This window comes from Monodon monoceros, unplaced genomic scaffold, assembly GCF_005190385.1.
Source record: "Monodon monoceros isolate NGI ecotype Baffin Bay Population unplaced genomic scaffold, NGI_Narwhal_1 Super_Scaffold_2, whole genome shotgun sequence".
In the NCBI taxonomy this organism is placed as follows: Eukaryota; Metazoa; Chordata; class Mammalia; order Artiodactyla; family Monodontidae; genus Monodon; species Monodon monoceros.
Genome location: NW_021703776.1, coordinates 73,218,515 through 73,242,458, shown reverse-complemented (window position 1 = coordinate 73,242,458; position 23,944 = coordinate 73,218,515). Strand labels below are relative to the sequence as shown.

General features: G+C 39.1%; 1 protein-coding gene across 1 annotated transcript in view; it reads right to left on the bottom strand.

The window, feature by feature from the left end:
* Window positions 1-534: 534 nt before the first annotated feature.
* CFTR (CF transmembrane conductance regulator) overlaps window positions 535-23,944 on the bottom strand; it is a 195,529-nt gene continuing 172,119 nt past the window's right edge. Inside the window, exons 24-27 of the mRNA XM_029234325.1 lie at window positions 16,121-16,210; window positions 4,147-4,319; window positions 3,403-3,508; window positions 535-2,258 (exon numbers count right to left, since the gene is read on the bottom strand). Coding sequence (XP_029090158.1) covers window positions 2,058-2,258; window positions 3,403-3,508; window positions 4,147-4,319; window positions 16,121-16,210 — 570 coding nt within the window. The 3' untranslated portion in view covers window positions 535-2,057. The remainder of the gene's footprint in view (window positions 2,259-3,402; window positions 3,509-4,146; window positions 4,320-16,120; window positions 16,211-23,944) is intronic.

The window sequence follows — 23,944 nt, the reverse complement described above, 5'->3', positions numbered from 1 at the left end:
AAAAAAAAAAAAAAAAAAAAAAAAGAAAATTCTGACATATGCTACAATATGATGAACCCTGAAGACATTATTAAGTGAAATAAGCCAGTCACAAAAGGACAAATACTATATGATTCCACTCATATGAGGTACGCAGAGTAGTTAAATTCATAAGAGACTGAAGATAGAATGGTAGTTGCCAGGAGCTGGGGGAAAGGATAAATAGGGAGTTTTAGTTAATGGTTTCAGAGTTTCAGTTTTGCAAGATGAAAAAATTTCTGTGGATGGATTGTGATGATGATCATACAACAATGTGAATGTACTTAAAGCCACTGAATTGTACATTTAGAAATGGTTAAAATAGTAAATTTTAGGTTATGTATATTTTACCACAATTTAAAAAAAGAAATAATTTTTAGAGTGTCTTAATTCACATAGGATTCTCAAGAAGCTATATCTAAAGGAAAGATTCATGTTTTGTGTACCATGATCCTTAGAGACTGAAGTAAGAGATCAATGAGACACAATTAATGAACACATCTGAAAACCCCTAAGTTTCACACAAATATATGGATTTTATTGACACACGATATTTTCCTACAGTAATAAATAGAATGCAATCTTAAGGGTTACTTTGGAGTTGAGAAGGCAGTGTATCCTTGATAGGGGTGGTCAGATTTTGTGGTACCATTTTCTTTAGAACTGTATCTAAGAGGGAACAAGTGTACTGGCCGGGAATCACACAGGTATATGCAACATCTGTGTGGGCCCTACTGTTTCTCTCCACACCAACATAATTCATAATTCATAACTCAAACTGGCTAATATCCCCCAAGGTTTCCCCTCCTCCCAGTTTTAACATATCATAAAAATAGCTAGTGCCATAAAAAGTCAACATTTCAAATATAAAAATCTCTTATACAAATATAATTCATAATATAATCATTCTTAAAATACAGCCATTTATATGAGTTTGAAACATTATTAAAATAAATATTTCCTAGAGAAAATTTCATTTGCATCACAAAATTATAAAACAGAAGCATATAAAACTAATTCATGATTGACGCTACTTCAGTGTGTCCATTATCTCTCCTGCTCACTTCGTACTACAGTATGAAGTACACATAGGTAGCCTGAAAACACACCACATCACCCTCTCTATACCTAGATCTTTGAATTTCATGTACATCTACCTGTAGCGCCCACATCTACCTGCCTACACACTCTACCTGGAGCTTCTGGGTGATGAAGGGTTCTCCTGCACCAATTTGCATTAAAGCGTTTTTCCAGCCATCCTTCAGTTCAGAAGTCTTATGAGCTTGTTACTTTCTGGAAGCAGACATCTTCTCTTCCAAATCAAGGGAGCTACATCCTGGTTCCCTACATGGGACTGTAACAGCCCGTTTCCCAGATAAGGGATGTTTTCTGATTTATTTGCATTTGGGTATTGCTGAATGGTACTAACCCTGATTTCCAAGATGGAAGTTCTGTCTCCTGACTGATACTTAGGTGTTGTGTGGTGCATATTTTGATGGGCTGTCTTGTGACTCTCACAGCATTCCATTACTTGCTTGGAAACGGGGCAGTCTGAATCCTTAACAGACAATATAGCTGTGTTTTTAAATATCGTGGAGAAAGTGGAGAAAAAGGTATATAAACATATATAAGCCACTAAAGTTTCCAGTTATCATTACTTAATTGTATCTCTAAGTAGTATGATTACAGTTCTTCTTTAATAATACAAATGAGTAAGTTTCACTAAACAATAAGTTGAAGAATTAAGCTGGCTGACGTTTACAGCCACCTTTCCAGTGATGACCAAAGGGAAAAGTTTTCAGGAAAAGCTGGCTTGCGATTCCAAGTGGTAAACCTTCAAGGATTTGAAGTACCTGTCACACGGTTTGACCATTGCCAGGAAGCCATTCATCCACGGGAACATCCTTAATTCCTCTTACCCGAAGTTTTCCTTTTTTAAAAAAGCATCATTCATCCTTGTTTTCTGAGGCAGAAACTCTTTTTTTTTCTTTTCTTCAACTCCACGCGTGAATGTCCCAGGCAAACCTTTGTTCTGCTCTCTAAAGCCTTGTTTCTTGTACCTCTTCTTCCGTCTCCTCCTTCAGGGCAGCGATTTTGGACCGAGACCTCTGCTTGCTCGAGTTCCGGTGGGGGAAGAGCTTCAAGCGGACTGCGGGGCTGATCGCCTGCCGGAAGAGGCTCTTCTCGCTCAGCAGCCTCTGGATGGAGTCGTACTGCCGCACTCTATTCTCCTCTATGACCTAGGGAAGTGGCCGTTAGTGAGATCTCGGACAAGGAGGCAGGGCGGACCAAAGCAAGGCAAGAAGGGCACAGGCTCAGAGGATGAGGAAAGCCAGAAAGAACACACAGCGAGTGTCCAGAGGCTTGCAGTCTGAACAGTCAGGGAGAGCTCTGCTGAGTCCTCGTGATTTATGGAGCTTCTACCATTTGTGAAATCAGCTGTAATTTTTTACTTAGAAGCTGGGAGATTGCTTTTTTTAAATTGGTATAGTACTGAACAATGTGCTTCTTCAGAGAACTTTAGAGGAACTAAGGGGGCTTTGAAAACAAGAACTATTCATGTTAGATCCCTTATGTATTAACCTTACAAATGAGTGTTAAGTCCACAGCACCATAAAGAGTTGAACCACGTCAACAGTGGATTTGAAGCTTAACAATTTCAAATTGGTCAGGATGTGCCTGAGTTATGTGCCTCCTTCACTCGTTCAAGCTGAACCTGACCGTAGCTGGGCAAGAGGTTGTAAGTCGGCCCCTAACTTGTCACTCGAAGCTTAGTAATAATAATAATAACAATCCTTCAGTAAGAAAAGCATTTACCTCCAGGAGCCTGAAAAGCCTTAACAGAAATGATGTGATACATCATCCTCAGGATTTCCTTGTGGCTAAACCCAAAGGAATTTGTAAACATCACTTGAAAGAATCTGTGACAGTTTTGAAACCACAATGAGAAGGTGGTTGGGAGACGCACTAAGCTGAGTTCCAAATAATGGCTAGAAAAATGAAATAAACCTTTCAACTACTGCATTAAAACCATACATCAGGTTGCAAGACAATCCAGGCCTGTCCTGGACCCCATCCATGGGAGATTTAGTTACTGAAAGCATCAGGATCTAGTCTTTTTCATGACTGATCCCCAAATAAAAGAAGCAAAAAGTATAGATGTTCCAATTTATTAATGTAATTTAGCAATAAGCTGCTTTTTTAGATTTGCTGAATTCCAACCTCAACTCGTTGCACAAAGTGAGACACTTGGGCAGGTATTTTGAGTAAAGCTGGATAGCTGTGAGCTTGTACATTGCTGTGACTTGCAGGAACCAGCACATATCAGATTGTTATCAAGAATCAAAGGAGAGATGAGATCTTAGGTAAATTAGAAACACTCACCAAAAATCGTTGACATTCCAACATTGCCTCTATCCTGTGTTCAGAGAGGATTACTGTGCAATCAGCAAATGCTTGTTTTAGGGTTCTTCGAATGATTTGGTATGTTCTAGCAAAGAAAAAATACCACATATAACATCACAGAATGTTAATAATCTGTCTCTATCCTTGATAACATACCTATTCTTCTGTCAATGTAATTCCTTAAATTATCTTTCCTTGAATCCTTTTAACAGAATGTTGCAATAGAGTCAGCCACAATCAGCTTTCCAACCACAGGGCAGATTCTAAGTTTTCATAAATAAATAGGACAAATATTTGGGAAAAATTTTCACAGTTTGAAAAAGTTTCCCAAATAAGTATATATTTCATTATGTAGCATCAATAGTAGTTCTTTATTTTATGCTATAACTATTTCCTATGTTATAAATGGGATAGTAAGGAAAACCATAAGGACCCAAGTATGCCTATGTAACTAAATATTTTATCACACGTCAATAAGGGGGAAGAGTTTGTATGAAATTGCAAAATTACACTTAGAAGAGAACACATAGCTCTTATACTAGGAAATAAGCACTTGTGCGCATGTCAAATAGTAACTTTTCCACTGGGCAATTATTTCATATCTAGAAGGTAGTCTTCTGCTTGCAGACATGACAGCCTGATAGAAATTTGTGTCAATATGAAGTATGTCTCAATGATTCTTTTCCCCCTGTGTTATTAAATAGCAGGGATTCTGAAACTCACATTGGATCCAAATGAGCACTGGGTTCATCAAGCAGCAAGATCTTTGCTTTACTGAGAACGGATCTGGCCAAGCACATCAGCTGCTTGTGGCCGTGGCTTAGGACACAACCCCCATCCACAAGGACAAAATCAAGCTTCCCAGGAAACTGCTCTATCACAGATCTGAGTCCAACCTGCAGAAAAGAAAGAGGAAAAACACTGGGCTTAGGAGGGGTAGTTCACATACTACAGGGTTAAAAACACTTAAGAGGCTGATAATCTGAAAAGACAGGAGTTCTAAAAGTTTAAATTTCATAACAACCCCCCACCATTCCTGCTACTTGGCTTTAACTGAACAAAAGACTATGTATAATCTTGGCAGCTCTAAAGCATCAGTCTACAGACTGTTTCAGCTCTGTACTTTTCCTTTCATGAGGTTTTCGGGGAATGCCTATTCTATGCCAGGTCCTCCAATAGGGATTAAAGAGACGATAAATGGTCCGTGGGCCCTGCAAAGCTCAGGGTTTATAAAGACATACACAGATAATTATAACACAATTGAATACATGCTAGAAAAGATAATATGTATAGAATGCAGTTACTTACTGTATCATGACAGATTCTTTTATGCTACCTTCCATTCTCTACTCTGTAATAACAGAGCATGAAAGGCAGCAATAAAAATCAACTGAGGAGCCATTTAAAACCACATATGGCAATGTACTACTCATCTCTTTAATTCATAAAAACTGACTTTAAGAAAGTCACGAAACTATGAAGTAAAAATAACTGGAGTTAAAATAGTGGTGTATTACTGGAGATTTAAAGGTGCTTAAATATTCGGGTGGAATATGAGAGTTGTGTTAGGGTCAATGGCTTATTTTTTTAAGCTAGATAGGAAAAATAAATAGGTTGAAAAAGCAAATGAGATAGAGAAACCCATTCTTTCGAAATAAGATAAAAAATGAAACCTTGCCTCATATCACTTATTCAAATAAATGTGCATTGACATATATATTTTTGCCAAGTGTTGCTGAGTGTTTGAGACCTAAAGAGATACACATGTGATTATATCCTGCCCTTGGGAAGTCTGGGATTTAGTATTGGGAGGTAAGATGTGTTCCCACTTACCTGTAATACAGGCAGAATAAGATAGTGGCCTTAAGACAGACTCTCATGAGTTCAGTGATGAATCTGGAGATGGCCCACATCACTGTGTTCGTTCAGTAAATATTAACTGTGCCTAGGATATGTATTGCAGCCAATATTCCTTTCCTTGAGTGGATTTCTCATTAAAACACCTCACTTTGTGGGAATTCATTAATGTTTGAAAAGAGTTTCTGAGATGGTAGGGAAAGTAAACATATTAATTAGACAAGGGGGACTATTCTCATGTATCCTGGAAGACTCAAACATAAAACTAATTTTGGATCTAACCAGCTGAGAATGTGAATAAGGGCTCTTGGGTGAGGAACTGGAGGACTTGTGTTCTTTCTCTCCTCAACTTTCGCTTTTTATTGGCTTCAGCCTGTGAACCTGCTACGTCTTTCCCCTCTTGAAATAAAAACCCCTCATTTGCCTCCAGATTCTCCTTTAGCTATTATTTATTTATTTAACAGATCTTTATTGGAGTATAATTGCTTCACAATACTGTGTTAGTTTCTGTTGTACAACAAAGTGAATCAGCCATATGTATATATATGTCCCCATATCCGCTCCCTCTTGAGCCTCCCTCCCACCCTCCCTATCCCACCTCTCTAGGTCATCGCAAAGCACTGAGCTGATCTCCCTGTGCTATGCAGCTGCTTCCCACTAGCTAACCATTTTAAATTTGGTAGTGTATATATGTCGATGCTACTCTCACTTTGCCCAGCTTCCCCCTCCCCTCCCGTGTCCTCAAGTCCATTCTCTATGTTTATGTCTTTATTCCTGCCCTGCCACTAGGTTTGTCAGTACCACTTTTTTTTTTTTTAGAGTCCATATATATGCGTTTGCATACAATATTTTCTCTTTCTGACTTATTTCACTCTGTATGACAAACTCTAGGTTCAGACTCATCCACCTAACTACAAATAACTCAATTTCGTTTCTTTTTATGGCTGAGTAATATTCCATTGTGTATATGTACCACATCTTCTATATCCATTCGTCTGTCGATGGGCATTTAGGTTGCTTCCATGACCTGGCTATTGTAAATAGTGCTGCAATGAATATTGTGGTATATGTTGCTTTTTGAATTATGGTTTCCTCAGGGTATATGCCCAGTAGTGGGATTGCTGGGTTGTATGGTAGTTCTATTTTTAGTTTTTTAAGGAAACTCTATACTGTTCTCCATAGTGGCTGTATCAATTTACATTCCCACCAACAGTGTAAGAGGGTTCCCTTTTCTCCACACCCTCTCCAGCACTTATTGTTTGTAGATTTTTTGATGATGGCCACTCTGACTGGTGTGAGGTGATACCTCACTGTAGTTTTGATTTGCATTTCTCTAATAATTAGTGATGTTGAGCATCCTTTCATGTGCCTCTTGGCCATCTGTATGTCTTCTTTGGTGAAATGTCTATTTAGGTCTTCTGCCCATTTTTTAATTGGATTGTTTGTCTTTTTGATATTGAGCTCCATAAGCTGTTTGTATATTTTGGAGATTAATCCTTTGTCCATTGCTTCATTTGCAAATATATTCTCCCATTCTGAGGGTTGTCTTTTTGTCTTGTTTATGGCTTCCTTTGCTGTGCAAAAGCTTTTAAGTTTAATTAGGTCCCATTGGTTTATTTTTGTTTTTATTTTCATTACTCTAGGAGGTGGGTCAAAAAAGATCTTGCTGTGGTTTACATCAAAGAGTGTTTTTCCTATGTTTTCCTTTAAGAGTTTTATAGTGTCTGGTCTTACATTTAGGTCTTTAATCCATTTGGAGTTTATGTTTGTGTATGGTGTTAGGGAGTGTTCTAATTTCATTCTTTTAAATGTAGCTGCCCAGTTTTTGCAGCACCACTTATTGAAAAGGCTGCCTTTTCTCCATTTTATGTTCTTGCCTCCTTTGTCGTAAATTAGGTGACCATATATGTGTGGATTTATCTCTGGGTTTTCTATCCTGTACCATTGATCTATATTTCTGTTCTTGTGTCAGTACCAAGATTGATGACTGTAGCTTTGTAGTATAGTTTGACATCAGGGAGCCTGATTCCTCTAGCTCCGTTTTTCTTTCTCAAGATTTCTTTGGCTATTCGGGGTCTTTTGTATTTCCATACGAACTGTAAAATTTTTTGTTCTAACTCTGTGAAGAATGACATTGGTAGTTTGATAGGGATTGCATTGAATCTGTAGATTGCTTTGGGTAGTATAGTCATTTTCACAATACTGAATCTTCCAATCCAAGAACATGGTATATTTCTCCATCTGTTTATGTCATCTTTGATTTCTTTCATCAGTGTTTAATAGTTTTCTGAGTACAAGTCTTTCACCTCCTTAGGCAGGTTTATTCCTGGGTATTTTATTCTTTTTGCTGTGATGGTAAATGGGATTGTTTCCTTAATTCTTCATTTTGATTTTTCGTTGTTAGTGTATAGGAATGCCAGAGATTTCTGTGCATTAATTTTGTATCCTGCAACCTTACCAAATTCATTGATTAGTTCTAGTAGTTTTCTGGTGGCATCTTTAGGATTTTCCATGTATAGTATCATGTCATCTGCAAAAAGTGACAGTTTTACTTCTTCTTTCCCAATTTGTATTCCTTTTATTTCTTTTTCTTCTCTGATTGCTGTGGCCAGGACTTCCAAAACTATGTTGAATAAGAATGGTGAGAGTGGACATCCTTGTCTTGTTCCCGATCTTAGTGGAAATGCTTTCAGTGTTTCACCATTGAGTATGTTTGCTGTGGGTCTGTCATATATGGCCTTTATTATGTTGAGGTAGGTTCCCTCTATGCCCATTTTCTGGAGAGTTTTTATCGTAAATGGGTGTCGAATTTTGTCAAAAGCTTTTTCTGCATCTATTGAGATGATCATATGGTTTTTATTCCTTAATTCATTAATACGGTGCATCACATTGATTGATTTGCGTATATTGAAGAATCCTTGCATCCCTGGGATAAATCCCACTTGGTCATGGTGTATGATCTTTTTAATATGTTGTTGGATTCTGTTTGCTAGTATTTTGTTCAGGATTTTTGCATCTATGTTCATCAGTGATACTGGTCCATAATTTTCTTTTTTTGTGATATCTTTTTCTGGTTTTGGTATCAGGGTGATGGTGGTTTCATAGAATGAATTTGGGAGTGTTCCTCCCTCTGCAATTTTTTGGAAGAGTTTGAGAAGGATCAGTGTTAGCTCTTCTCTAAATGTTTCGTAGAATTCACTTGTGAAGCCATCTGGTCCTGGACTTTTGTTTGTTGGAAGATTTTAAATTACAGTTTCAATTTCATTACTTCTGCGCACGGGCTTTTTCTAGTCGCAGCCAGTGGGGGCTACTCTTTATTTCAGTGCACAGGCTTCTCATTGCGGTGCCTTCTCTTGTTGCGGAGCACAGGCTCTAGATGCGCCGGCTCCATAGTTGTGGCCCATGGGCTTAGCTGCTCCGTGGTGTGTGGGATCTTCCTGGACCAGGGCTCAAACCCATGTCCCCTGCATTGGCACACGGATTCTTAACCACTGTGCCACCAGGGAAGCCCTAGCTATTATTTAATGTCTCCCCCCCTTTTCTCATCTAGAAATCTTAAATAATGAGTGTGTATCTGTTGTCTCTACTGCCTGAGACCATAGAACATTTTTTCCCTTCTTCAAACATCTATTCCTTGTCTTATGAGAAACCACACCCTCTATGGACATTTCTTCTTATTATCACATGTAGGTAATTCTCCCTCTTCCTGTCCCTTGAATATTAGTTTTCCTCATTGCCAACTCTCCAAATGCTCCTTCTGAGATCTCATTCATGCTCAGAGTATCAACTACCACCGATAAGCGAATGATTTTTCATCTTTATATCCAGCCCTGGACCTCTTCCAAATACTTCTTAATCTTCCATCTCCGTGCCAGCCCTATTACAACAACCCTAGGCCAGGCCATCATTGTCTCTTAAGCTTCATACTGTAATCTCAAGTTGACTGTCACCTGACAACCCCACAGGGATCCTTCTAAAATATAGGTTTGACCCCATCATTTCTCTGTTTTAAATCCTATGGTGGCTCTCCTGCTGACAGAATAACTGAACTCTCTCAGATGGCAGATAAGGCATCCAGAATCGAGCCCCCTCCACTTTTACTTCCAGCAGCACTAAACACTCAGCTTGTAGTTCCCCATACACCTTGACCTTCTCAGGTTTGTGCCATTGCTTAGCTGGGAGCACCATTCCAAATACTCCTGATCATCCTCTAGGGCAGTCAGGCACATAGTCACAGAAGTATGGGTGCAAGTTCCCCTGTTAGACTATTGGCTTCCTGAGGGTAAAGACATGTGCTCTTTAGCTCAGTACCAATGTCAGACACATTGTCAGCCTCAACACATCCATTCATTTGTTCAACAAATGTGTACTGAGCCCCTGGAATGCTGGCCAAACAAAACAAACACAGTTTTGATGAATGACAAATAAATCCGATTTAAGGAAGAATGACAAATGGTAAATGAATGAGTGCTGGTTTTAGCTCCCCCAATATGGAGTGTGATCTAAAACCAGTCACTTCACCTGTCGGTGTGCCTCCATTTTCTCATCTTTAAGACTCTATAAAACTCCTTAAAAACAAATTATCAAATAAGAAGTTCTTTAACACTGATAGGTCAGTATTTCCTTTCAGGTCAATCAGAAATACTTGAGAATTTTTCTTAAGTCAAATTAAGCACCAAGAAAAGTACTGATGAAAGACTGGAGCTATGAAGTCACCCAGAAGTGGCTTTAAGTCTGCACTCCACCACTCGTTGGCTGACGCTGTCAGATGTGTTACTGGAAGTCTCACTTAGCTCACTGGAAAAAAATGGAGAAAATACTAGGATGGACTTCAAAGGCTTGTAATGGGGACTAAATGGGATAATTTGTGGAAAGAGCTTGCCACAGAGTGTAGCTTGTGGTAAGCACCTAATCAACCCTAACTATTAGTATTGTTAGAGCCTGGGAAATCCCAAGACATGGGCCTGGCCACTGAAACGTTTCCCTGGTATGACAGTATGACTTGTAAGACTTTCCCTTTACAAGTTACCTTGGAAAGCAAGTTAGCAGAAAGTGTCACAATACTAGTAATTTACATCACGCTTAGTAACAAGGTTGAGACTTTGGTAACAACGTTGCAGCATGTAGTCTCCCTTTAGATGCACAACAATCATATTCTAGTTTCCTAAGGCCATAGGGGGAAAGCTACTTTAGTGTGTTATACTTTGCACTTTCTTGTGATAGAGAGCTGAGCAAAGTGTGTGGTTCTTACCCAAATGAAACTATTTCTTAACACAAGTAAATAAGTACCTAAATATATAGCACTGTCAATATTTAGAGAAGAAAACTGTATAAAATGAGTGACAGAGACACAGGCCAATCTAGGGTGCATTTTGCCACATTCCTATCTCAACTGTTTTACTCACTATCAAGTATAGTAAAAATCTTTTAAAATCATATTCACTAGAGAAAGGTCAACATAAGTTAGTAAAAGTTTACTAATTTGAAGTCAGTGAATATTTAACAAATGTATTAATTACCTATCTTCTGCCAGACATTGTGATAGGCTTTGGAGAGGAAATGGGAAGCAAGATAGACTAGTAATTGGGTTTTAAAAGATATAAAGTTCTTGTTACCAACTCCATGTGCTGATAAGAATGGCTTAAATTAACCTCGTGATTGTTTGGGTGCTCAGTCATGTATTCCTTAATAGACTCTTAATGAGAGTTTATTAAGTTCTAGGCACTATGGCAGACCTGGGAATTCAAAGATGAATAACACAAGGCTCTGCCTTGAAGGAACTCATGGCTCAGTCAGGGAGAAAAATAATAAGTGGGAAATTACTGTTAAAAGAGAAAAGAGCTATGGGGGGGGGAAAGACTTAAAGGGAACTTGCTACAGAGATCATCTAATTTAGTGATCTTTAACAGCAGAATTCTTTAAAAATAAATATATACATGTATATGTATATATACATATGTATATGTACATATGTATATATACACACATATATGTATTATACATATGTACATACGTATATATACACACATATACATATATATTCCCAATATAATATTATTCACACTATTGTCACAAACCACTTTTCAACAGATTAAAAAAAAATACAAACTTTAGAATTGCTCTGTCCAAACTAAGGTGAATTTTAATTACTGGGATCTAAACATTTCTAAGTATTTTCGTTCCAACTTAGCATTACAAATCAATCAAAGCATCAAAAGTTTGTGGATATAAAGAATTTTGGGAAGAAAGAATTTGCCAGATTTATGCGGTTGAGCTAATAAATCATATGTATTTCCAAACTACTATTTACAAAGAAGAAATTTTATTTTGTGACATATGAAACTTAAAAAATGTATTACAGTCTGTAAAGGACCAGGTATTTTCTTCAAAGTGTCGACTTTTGCTATTGCTGCCCTCTGGAATGTTATTATAGAGCAAGAGTTTGCTCTTGTGATAAGGAAACATGAAAAAAAAATCAGAAAAGTGAACTGTGGTTGGACTGGGCAGTTATAAAAATAGACTCTGTCAACTCCTTTAGACACTTCTTTTGCTATTCTGCAGGTTTTCCAGGGCAAATTTTCACCTTAAAAGGCTACTATTTCTCTTAGTTTGTTTGCCCTCTAAAATAGCTTACCTGGCTATCGATGTGGAAGGAAGGAAACTATTTTCTAAGTAATCCAAAAAGCAAACAATTACCAAAAAGTCTTCCTTCTAAAAGCATTCTAAACCATTCTAGAACCAACAGATGTGCTGCTTGGATGACACAGGGTAACACAGACTGTGGTGAAGGAGCCTGAGATATGGACGCCCCTGGGAAAGCTCACTGTGGCGAAAGAGCCTGTGAACCAGAAATCAAGGGAGACAGCTGTTTCTGCGCCCACCACCCAGCTCAGCTAAGTCCCTCCGATGTCTCAGGGCTCAGTGTCCTCATTGCTAATGGTGATACCCGTTGTGTGTCAATCACAAGGCTACCTGCATGATACATTACACATGAACCATTTATTTATTCATTTAAATAAATGAATCAGATCATTCATTCATTCATTCATCCAATCAATGTTTATTGAACACCATCCACATGCCCAACACTACTCTAAGCAAGGAAATACCACAGTGAATATCTCTGCCCTCAAGGAACTTACAAGCCGGTGGTGGACATGGACAAGTTAAGAGGTAAATCTCTCTCCCGTGTGAAGAAAGCTGTGAAAGGGGTGGAGGTACAGGATACACGTAGGAGGGGCTCCTCTCTCACACCTGGAGCATCAGAGCAGGTTTCTGGGAAGAAGTGATGTGTAAGGAGAGGCCTGAATGGTGAGGGGGATCAGGCAGTGAAGGGCTGGGGGTGCCCCAGGCACAGAGCGTGTGAAAAAACCTCTGGAGAACAGACAGCACATGGTACCTTAGAGGAAACAAAGGAATTCAGTGTAGCTGGATCCTGGCAAGCAGAGGCACTTGGGGAGGGAGTTTAGAGAGGCAGGCAAAGATGAAATCATGAAGGACGTTACAAGCCACCTTGAGCAGTGTGGACTTTGTCCAACAGGCAATAAGGAGCCTTAGAAGGGGAGAAACAAGTTCTCAGATGCAAGGCTGCAAAGAACAGAATGAACTGTAGGGAGCCAGTAAGAGAGACACCAGACAGGAGCCTGTTTCTAAAATCCACATGAGAATTAGTAGTGGTGTGAGATGGGGATGGAGAAAAGTGAGTATATCCTAGATTTTTGCAGGAGACAGTCTTGACAGGGCTTGATATGTGAAGACAGGTGGAGAAACTGGGAGTCAAGGATGAGACCCAGGTCTTGGCTTTGGGCAACGAGAAGCTGGTGATGCCATCCACTGGAATTGGAAACGCAGGACACTTGTGTGGGTGGGGCAGCTAAGAGACTCACTTATGGACATAAGATGCCTGTCCATGCTGAGATGTCAGGTAGGGAGCTCTGGGGACAGGCGGATTTGGGAGTCATCAGCACAGAAGTATTAGTTAGAGCTAAGAGGATGCATGATATTTCCCAGGAAGAGTAAGTAAAGTAAGAAAACAATTAGGATTCTGGCAAGCAACAACATTTAAGAGACGGCCAGGTAAAGACCTCATGAAAACATGATTATAATAGCTAACATTTACTTAGTACCTATTATGTGCCAGGCATTAGGCTGGGCCCATTATACATATTCGCCTGAAAATGTACAGCAATGCTACCAATTTATTAGACCACAATGTTAGGGTCATCTTTTTGTTTCCTTAAGATTCAGCCTCCTTTGAGATTCTCTTTGGTCTACGCAGCTGGTAAAGTCAGTGCTCCTGTGGAGAAGCTATCTGGTCCTGAGTTGTTTGTGAAGGGGAAAATTAGATCTCTGTAGTTCTGGGTCTTAGAAACTCTTTCCCTCCCCTTGGACTTGCTTTAAATTCATCCATAGAATTATAAGGCATACAGTGCCAAGATGAAGGTACGGGCCTAGGGCACAAAGGGTAAGGAAGCTGCTTTGGCCAGTTTTGTTTCCAAGTCTTAGAGCTTGTAACTAATCATGTTCCTCATGGCTTCACACAATTCAGCCCAGATCTGCAAAGATAAGGTTTCACACTGGAGTGCAGGGCCCAATCCAAGGTAGGAATAGAGTGTTTCTTGGCCTGACATTGTTATCGTGCACACTTTTGATTTCCGTTTCAGGGAAAAGGGAATTACAAAGAATTGGGATAAGATTCAAGTGTCTGGCTCTCTGCTGTTACTCAATTCATTTCCCTCTAGAGAAACAAGTCATACCAAGGTCACAGAGAGGACTAGATGAAATGAAATTCAATCCCAGTTTGCCCTGGCCAATCCTGGTTTACACCTTTTGTCCCATTATCCTGTCCAGGTGAGAAACTGACCCCTCCCCAAATGGTCCTGTTTGGGCAAAGTATATGATCAATCATATAGGACTAAAGTCCAGGCCCCAAAACTTGTAAATCAATGCCTTTTCTGCTTCTCTGGGATGTTGCTTTTTTGTCTGTGCTCCATTCTCAGGCCTCCTCAACAAAAATTTATCACTGCTACTCAAACACATGGCATAACTGTAAGGACAGCAGCCCATCTCTGTTTTTGAACAGCAAATTATTTTTAAAAGGATCAGTAAAAAGATATACCTAGGGGGCTTCCCTGGTGGCGCAGTGGTTGAGAATCTGCCTGCCAATGCAAGGGACACGGGTTCGAGCCCTGGTCTGGGAAGATCCCACATGCCGCAGAGCAACTAGGCCCGTGAACCATGGCCGCTGAGCCTGCGTGTCCGGAGCCTGTGCTCCGCAACGGGAGAGGCCGCGATAGTGAGAGGCCCGTGCACCGCGATGAAGAGTGGTCCCCGCTTGCCGCAACTAGAGAAAGCCCTCGCACAGAAACGAAGACCCAACACAGCCAAAAATAAATAATTAATTAAAAAAAAAAAGATATACCTAAGTATGAGTTGATCAAATAAAAATCTAAACAGGTAAAATTTCTGCACATATTGGCATTTAAAATCTTAACCATGTCTTCTAAAATTTTAGATTATTTTTATGATCCTGATTTCCTGTAAACTTTATTGTGACTTGGCAATACTTGCAGATTTTATAAAGTCTAATGTCTTTCTTTCAAAGTTTCTCTCCCACCACACTGTGTTCCTATAGTTCATTCTCTGAAGTCACATCAAAGACCTTAAAATGTGTCACTTGCAATTTAGTTAATGTTTTCTTTAAAACCCCTGTTTGTTCGGTAATAAGGAAACTTTGATAATGAAGACGGTTAATCTAAGTGCATTTTATTAGGGGCATGTTAAGGTTAGACACTCAATGGGTAAGTGTTTAACACTCACAGGCATTTCAAAGCTTCTGTCAAGATCTACTCTGAAGGGAGGAAGCCAAGGAAAGAACATTTGGGATAAACCGAATTGGGCTTTACAACAAGGACCAAATATGTCAGAGACAGTGGAATAAAGCTGTTCTCTGAGAAGACCTTTGCATCTCAATGTTCTTAGGTCCCATAATTATAGTCTGCCACCATCCAGAGCTTTGCACATAAACCTCAAGTTTAGTAAACTGGAACAATTTATGTTCTCCTTTTCTTAAATATAACGCCTGTATTTCAAGGATTATCAGTTAACAGCTAGGGTGTCTGTTAAGGGAACCAAGAATCCCACTCTAGCTCTCCCCCAGCCCTAAATTCCTTAACCACCTGGTGGGTAAATACAGGGTATTATTTAGGAATTTAGATTCCATTTTAATCCATGTATTTCCTATGGTGTCCTAATGACCTCAAGGAATAGAGTCTGCCACATCTACGTCATGTGGTATTTTGGCTGGAGGTGCTCACAGCCAAAGCCTCTGAAGGTGGTTGATTTCTGGTGACTTCCAGAGAAGATTGTAGCCATCTTCAGGTGTTCTAGGATGATCATTAACCTTTTGTGCTAAATCTATGCTTCCCAGAGAAGTATATCATGTCAAACCAAAGCCTCCTTCTTATGCTGGGAAAGTTTCAGAACCTGGACAGGGAGTAGATGAGATGGTGTGGACAGATGCTCCTCTGTATCGGGAATAATCCTGGTGTGCTGTAGGTGTCTGGGTCTCTCCTAGTTCATGTCTCAGTGATGTGCATTTGGGAAGAAGGCCAAAGTATACTATCTCTGGGGCCTGATAGTTGGAGACTTACTAATGAGGAAAGGGCTAGGTCTCATCCAAAAAACTTGGTGCTTGAGGTATATTAGAGTTTTCCATTTTAAAGTTATCCACACACACATGCACATACATGCACAAAAGTGTATAAAATTATCTCAGCTGTGACAACCACTCGTGTGTATGAGCAACCTTTTTCAGAATTACTTCAGTGAGCATCCTTACCTCATCAGCAACTCTCCATATTTCTTGATCACTCCACTGCCCATAAGGATCCAGGTTTTTTCTAAATGTTCCATAAAAGATGAATACTTTCTATATCAATAAAAAAAGAGGAAAGCATGAATAACCTAAAAAACTTTGTATATTTCCCTCATTTTATTGTGAAATATTCCAAACAGAAAAAAATATTTAAAAAAATAGCACAACAAACATCCATGTACTTACCGTCCAGTTTTCTTAAATTTTTATCATATTTGCTTTGCATCTTTTTTAAGAAATAAAAGATTACAGCTACATTTGAAGCCCCTTGTTAACACTTATCTAATCACAATGTCCTTAGAATAAAGAAATTGAGATCACTATAAGTTGTGGGAAATTAAATTTTTTTTATTCCTAGTAATATTCCTTACTATGAACAAATATAAAATTAAAGTTAAAAATTATAAGTTTATGAGTTATAATTAACTTGTTAGAAGAAATTCCTATTTTGTTCATGTATTTTCCTTGGATTTCTTTTATGATCCTAGCTTCCTCAGGGATTCTGAAACTCTATGAATTTACAGACACTCAAACACATATGTTCATATGGTCTATAAACCAAGGCACACTTCTACTTATACAACTAGACAGACACAGAAAAGTGTCACGACTTAGAAATCAGTGAAAGAATGAGAATCAAATATTTGTTTAACTGAATGTATGACACAGAAGGGAAGGGAGGCAGATGAGCTGGATCCTGCTGAGGTAGCAAAATGACAATCAAATTTCCTGTAAGGAGCATTGCACAACTATCCCCCCTACTTGCTCCATCACTGTCTACTTAGGTCTGCCTATATGAATAAAAAAATTTTTTTAAAGAAAATCACTGTCTCCCTGGGAAATGCTGATGTAACAATAAAGATAATATTTAGGTCTCTCTCTCTCTGTACACATGGGTGAACTGAAAAATACTTTTGATGTAACATTCAGAAAATTTTTTTCTTTACCATTTTTCTTTTGCCTTTGGTTAATAACATCCAGTCAGGAGAATTGAGAACTAAATTCTTTGAAGCTTTAGTTTTCACTAATTGCCTTAGGCTAAGAGAGAATGCTCAGTGCCCAACTGGTCTGTGAGGAACTGCACAAGGTAAGTCAGCCCCAGATGAATGGTGTCTGTGCCTCTCAGGCAGAAGGAGAGTATCCTCACCATGGCAGCCAAGTTCAAGGACAGTCACATTAGAAACCTCAGTCCCCGGGGCATAATTTATGGCTTAAAGAACAAAGTTGTGGTCACATATCACAGGAACCCTCTGGAGAAGGCAACAAGACTTATGCTGGTATTTCTTAATCTGCATCAAATCACGTTCCTAAGAGATGCTTCCACTGCTTTACAGAAGTGAATATAAGAGACAAATATATCACTCATAAGAGATGATGGATATATTTGTACATCCTCCTCCAAGCTTCCAAGTAAATGAAAGTAATGTCCAAATAAGTTAAAGAGAGCAGACAAAGTGTGCTATCAGGAGATTCTGATAAACTAAAGAGAATTAAATAAGAAGTGGCTCTGAGAACGCCAGTCAATGTATTATTGAAGCAATTAGGTTTATTTGGTATCTAAAGTTCAAAGGCTTGCCAATGGAATTTTGCCATTTACTGTTTTTCACATGTTTTCTTTTAATATTATGTTTCTTTACATAAAAGCTTCTAGCATTATTGAGAAACATAGGAAATAACAACTGTGAGGGTTTACCAAGTATAAGCCAATGTATTACTTCACTGAAGTTATCTCCACCGGGAACTCAGAGGCCAGAACACAGAGCTTCGGTCTATGGCAGGCTTACCATGTGCCTGGTAAGGCTCTTTACATGTGTTATATCTTTTTATCTTCATATCAGCCTAATGAAATAGATCTTATTGTACATGAAGAAATCACAGCTGGGAGAAGTTAAGTGACTTGCCCAGGGTTACTTAGCTAGTAGTTATAGAGCTGGAATTCAAACCTAATAGTGTTTGTCTCCAAACCTGTGCTCCTCATAACCATAGCAAAATGCCTCAAGTCCTGGGAAGACCAGTTTTTATTCCTATCTGGAGCTCAAGAAAGATTAAAGGTTGAGCAGGTGCAGCCCATTGGGTCCATAAAGAGCCCATCAGTGCTCAGCAGCATAGTCATAATCCAAGCACTGCTATCCATCCCTCTGGTCACAGGCTCAGTTCCTGCACTGGGAGTGGAGATTTTAGCTTCCTGTTCCTATTCAGGACCTGACTTGAAGGCTTTTATATGGGTTACGGTGTCCTTGTAACTTTCAAAGAGACTTAACACATCCAATGGAAGAGCACAGTAGGAAATTTTACTTTGGCCAAATGGAAAAGGCCATTATTCTGGAGGACTGTGTAGAGGCCAAAGGTGTCATAACATCAAAGCAGACACAGAAGTTATAAAGGCAAGGTGCCTTGCTAAGATGCTGTGGCAATGCAGCTCTGGCCTGGTAGGTATACCTATGAACAGGAACCCAATCTCTTTGAGCCTTAGTGTTATTGTAAAATGGGGAGATGCTACCTTTCTTCTCAAATCTTCTCTAACTTTGGGCTTTCCCATTTTGATAGATGGCACCTTTTTTTATCAATCCACAAACTTTGGAGTCATCCATGACTTATCTTTCTTCCTGATCCTCCCAAATGGAACCAATCATCAGTCCTGTGGATTGTTTTCCCCAATGTATCTCAAATCCACTTGTTTCTCTATCTCTATGGCCACCACATAGTTCAAGCCACCAGTATCTTTCTCTGAACACTGTAAGAACCTCCTAATTGGTTTCCTTCCTTTCACTCTTGCCTCCTTCCCAGTCCACTCTCATTTAGCAACCAAAGTAATCACCACAAGTGTAAGTTGCATCATGTCATTAACCTTTTAAAAAACTGTCAGTGGCCTTCCTTTACATTCAGAGTAAAATGTAAAACCCTTCAGATGGCCTACAGACGCTGCATGATGCAGCCTCTTGCACTTCGTCTGTTTCATTTAGTGCCCCTGGCTACTCCACTCCCTTTTTCACTCCAGCCTCCAGCCACCTGGGTTTCTTTTACTTCCTCAGTTCACTTCACACATTCTATCCTCCCGGCCTGGGAATCTCATCCCCTACCTTCTTCCTATGGCCAACTACATCCTTCAGGTCTCAAGTTCAATGTCACTTCCTCAGAGAATCTCTCTTGATTCTTAACACCGAATAACGTCGTCCAGTAGGATATGGCTTATAGTGAATATTAAAATTACATATGCATTTATGAGCATTTTGTTTTTAATGTCGATCTCCTCTCCTAGACCATAACTTTGCTGTGTACCCTGTCATTAGCACACAGGCTTTGCATAGTATATGCTCAGTAAACACTGCCTGAGTAAATAAATGGGCTGATGTGAACATAAGAAGTAAAACTATGAAACATCATAGTCACAGTTCAGCACATACTATTTTTCTTCCTTTTGAAAGAATAGCTACCACAACCCAGAGTGCTTAAATGAATAGTACTAACAGCCCATTAAGACTTTGATGTTTGTAATTGCTTGAGAAATGGTATGCCTAACTTTTTTCACAGTAGCCTGATAATTTATACGTAATAAATGTATGGCAATATACTATATATTAATTTTATTTAAAATAGATACATACTAAAAATTACACTGGAAGAAAGTTTTTGTTGAAACTAGACATCCAAAAATTTTAGATTCAGTGGATTTGATACCATTCAGAAATTCTATAGGTCTTTTGTTTACAGTTTATTGTCTAGCATTAAAATAATACTTTAACTTTAAAGAAAAATTAAGTGAACGAACTGGTTCAGTTAAAATTCAGTTTCATACAATTAATCAAACATTCCATTCTTGTCTGACAAATAGTACCTGGCACTCATTTGCTTTGAGGGGTGCCAGTGGGTGTCCCATTGTTTTCTATACTATTGGAAACAGTGTTTCTACAAACTCATCTCTAAAGCTGAGAGGTCCTTGGAGGTCACCTATGTCCTTTTCCTGGTGTACAGATGAAACAGCCAGGGTCCTAAGAAATTATATGGTTTGGCCAAGGAGGCACAGTCTGATTGTGCAGAAAAAAATACGCTGGAAATTATATATCACAATGATCTTCTACCTCTCTTTCAAGAAACTGTTCACCGGTGGGAAAATTAGGATGTGCAAATATTTGATATTTATGTAATGTCATCACGTATGTATGCTACAAAAACAATTCTTGGGGCTCAAGGAAGAACAAAGAGAGCACCATTGTTCGCCACCTGACTCATCTCTTCCCTGAAGCTGACTCCTCAACCGCTCAGGTCAGTGGCGATGGCTGAGCCTGTGTGGGGCATTCAGGGCTGGCCACGCATCACAGCAACAGGCATTATGCTTTAGACTTGGAGGTCAGATGAAAAACAAAAAAGCATTTGTCTTCTGCGGTTATTGAGTGTAGTATAAATTAAATAAGTGGGAGGAATGACTCCTTATCCTTAAGTATATAGTGTTGCTTTGTTTTGGCTCAGAAGGGTGGGAGAAAACAATATATATATATACACAATATGTATATACATACATATACAATGTATAGTTTTATTAAAATGTGGGCCAAATGTTTATAAGCAACAAAGTGTCTGTGATCTTGCCTTTTGGCAATGTTTGCAAAACTTTATTATACATTGAATTTGTACAATAAAAATTCATCCAATATGAACAAATCGAGATCCTAAGGTTGGATTACAGAATGTCTAAAAATAAATGCTGCTTTGCTTTTAGGAACATCTAGAAAGAAAAACAAGGTGAATTTTATGAGTCAAAAATGTTTAAGCTTGATAACAACTTGAGAATAACCTTAAAATTTTGATGTACATATCATTTATTTGTAGGTAAATTGACTGCATGTAATGTGTTCAGATTTTTGTTTCTGTAAAGTCATTTAATGTTTCACGACCTTTTACACTACGTTTTAATACACACTTTATCAGAAATAGCATTAAAAAATGATTTTCAGATCTGGCCAAATTATCACAAATTTCAAATGGTTAGGCTCAGAAATAGTACAATTGTGTTGCACTAATGTCCATACTAGTTATTTTTCATTTCTCCCTTGAATTCGGCACTCCACGCCCAGTGCCCACTGTCCTCTTCACTTTAGTCCAGGCTCTCACCACATCACAGCTAGAGAGTTTCTGAGCCCATCTCCCTGCTTCCCATCCTGCCTGCTGAAGTCCTCTGTCCACACACAGCCAGCCGCAGCATACCCTTTGGCTGCTCTTTTCCTACCCTCCTTCCAGCTCAAGAAGACTCAACCCACTCTTCGACCACTTTAGTACTAGTGAAGTCTTTCCCTCTTTCTCCTAACGCTCCCTAACAGGCGGCCTCCTCTGCCCATTTTGCCCCCACAGCTCTTTCTAGTTCCACCTCTGTAGCTGTTTACAATATCCATGTCTAGGATCCTAGAATATCCTCTCCACAGCTCCCTGCCCCCAACCCTTCTAAAACCTACACATTTTACGACCCTTTAAGGCCCACCTCCATCATCATCTTCTTTGTGAGACTGTCAATACTCATTTGTCAATACAAAGATGAAAGAGACATGCTCCTCTACCCTTAAGGAACTCTAAAAAATAGTAACAACCAGCATAACACAGTGTGTTGTAATTTCTACATGCCAGGGAGCAGTTTAAGTACTTCGAGTTATTTATTCCTTTACTCATTTAATCCTCATAAAACCCCAATGAAGTAGTTACTACCATTATACACATTTTACAGACAAAGAAATTGAGGCTCAGAGAAATTAAATAAATTGCATAAGGTTATACAGCAAGAAAACCCAGACACTGGTAGAACCACAGCCTCTTGTAAAAGAGAGCAAGCATTTAGTGACTCAGCAGAAAAATATACATCTTGAATTCCTACCATGTAACCTACTGTATGCGCTATATAAGAGATAGAAAAATCAGTAAGGGAAAAAAAAATCTATGTTGAATTTAGCATTGCTACTCTATTCTTCTTGCTAGATTTCTTTGTTGATGATTTTGTCTTTACGTCTTGCTTCCTTAACTAGTATGTCTACAAAGTGTTTATAATACTGAGTGGAAATTAAATAAATACACAGATAATTCCAATATAAGACATAGAGAAGTACCAGGAGAGATTTGTAAACAAAGTTCTAGATCCCATCTGGGATTGGGATGTGGGAGTGGAGAGCTGGGGTTAGAGTCAGGGTTAACAGGGAAAGGGAGGGAGTCAGAAGAGGCCATCTGGCAGAGTTTAACATCTGAGATGCCAAAGTGACTCCAGTGAAGGAAGATCATCTCAGACAGAGGAAGTGCGTGGACAGAGGAAATGAGCGAGAAAAGTGAGGTTTATCTCACGGCACAGTAAGTCCAGCTTGACTGAAACTTAAAGGTGCCCAGGTATGAGGAGTGGTGGATCTGACTGGACAGGTTGGGTTGGGACCAGATTATCAGGGACCTAAGCCACAAATGGAAGAATCTGGATGTTATTCAGTGAAGAAAGGGGTGTCTTAGAAGGTTTTTGACTTGGCAAATCAGAGAGCTGGAATGCTACTGTAAAAAGTTTAATCTGTGTGCAACATGTAATAGAGAATTCCAAAGAATAAGGTGAGAAAAGCACAGCAGTGGGGGTAAAAGAAGGAAGGCTACAGTTCTGTGGTGGAAGTAGTAATGACGGAGCTTGGAGCTGGATTCTTGCTCATCATTACCCATGGCACTCCATCACTATACTTAATTACCTATGCTTAATTTATCATTTTGGCTTCTTCCTCTGATCGCTGACTTAAGGCAATGAGCTCCCACTGAAAGCCCATGGGTGGGATTGGGACCTCAGTATCTTTTACATAAGTATGGAACCTATGGTACTTATTATCATTTAGAGCATATGGAAGTAGTTTAATAACTAATTATTAAATTGTTAATTATTGTGAAATTGAACGTGAACTGCTGCACTCACAGTTTCATTGTTCAGCTCTACAGATACATGATTTGGCCCCACCTGACAGCCCTGATAGCACAAGATGCTCCAGCTCTGGGGGAAGTCGTATGCAGGTATGGATTATTTTCAGATCATAAAGTCTTATTGCAGGAATAGGCCTAGTCATCCCCCAATTATAGTTTGCAGCCTTTCAAATTTGTAATTGAGGCTTTAAAATAAATTTAAACTTATTTTTCTGTTTTTCATGAATTAAGTGATCAACAAGATTCAAGGCGAATGAACAATTTTAAGTCTTGGTGTTCAATTGCCTAAGCCAATGGGACTCTGACTATAGGCCTCACTGTCTTCTCCACGCTCTCAGAGCTGAGAGGTAAAGTAGAACAAATTAAAGAAGGCTCCACCTTGAAATGTACACAATGTCCTGTTTTCCACGCTGGTACCTTCTCTAAGATTGCTTTCTAGCTGCAGGAGGGAAGAACACACAAATACACACACACACGCACACACACACAAACTGCAAGAATTTGCCGAAACTCATGACATCTTGTGATTCCACAGCTGACGTCTCGGGATCACTATGAGGGAGAGGGAAGTTTCTTGTTCAAAGTTCCTGTTTCATGTGTCTGAAAACAAGTGATTAATTGACCTAGAGATCTCTGCTATCTCAATGTCAGAGGTCTTGGGGAAACTCTTGCAAGGTCAGAAAGATGGAAGGGAAAACAAAAGATGGAAAAGCAAACAAAAATAGTTCCTGGATTTTTAATTTCTTCTTTCTGCTTTTTAAAGATCAAACTCCAGAAAAGGAAAAAAATTACTTAACTTGAACTTTCAAAGGAAAGTTGGGAAAATAAAAGCAACTCTTGGTTTGGATGTTAAAAAGGTCTGAGGAG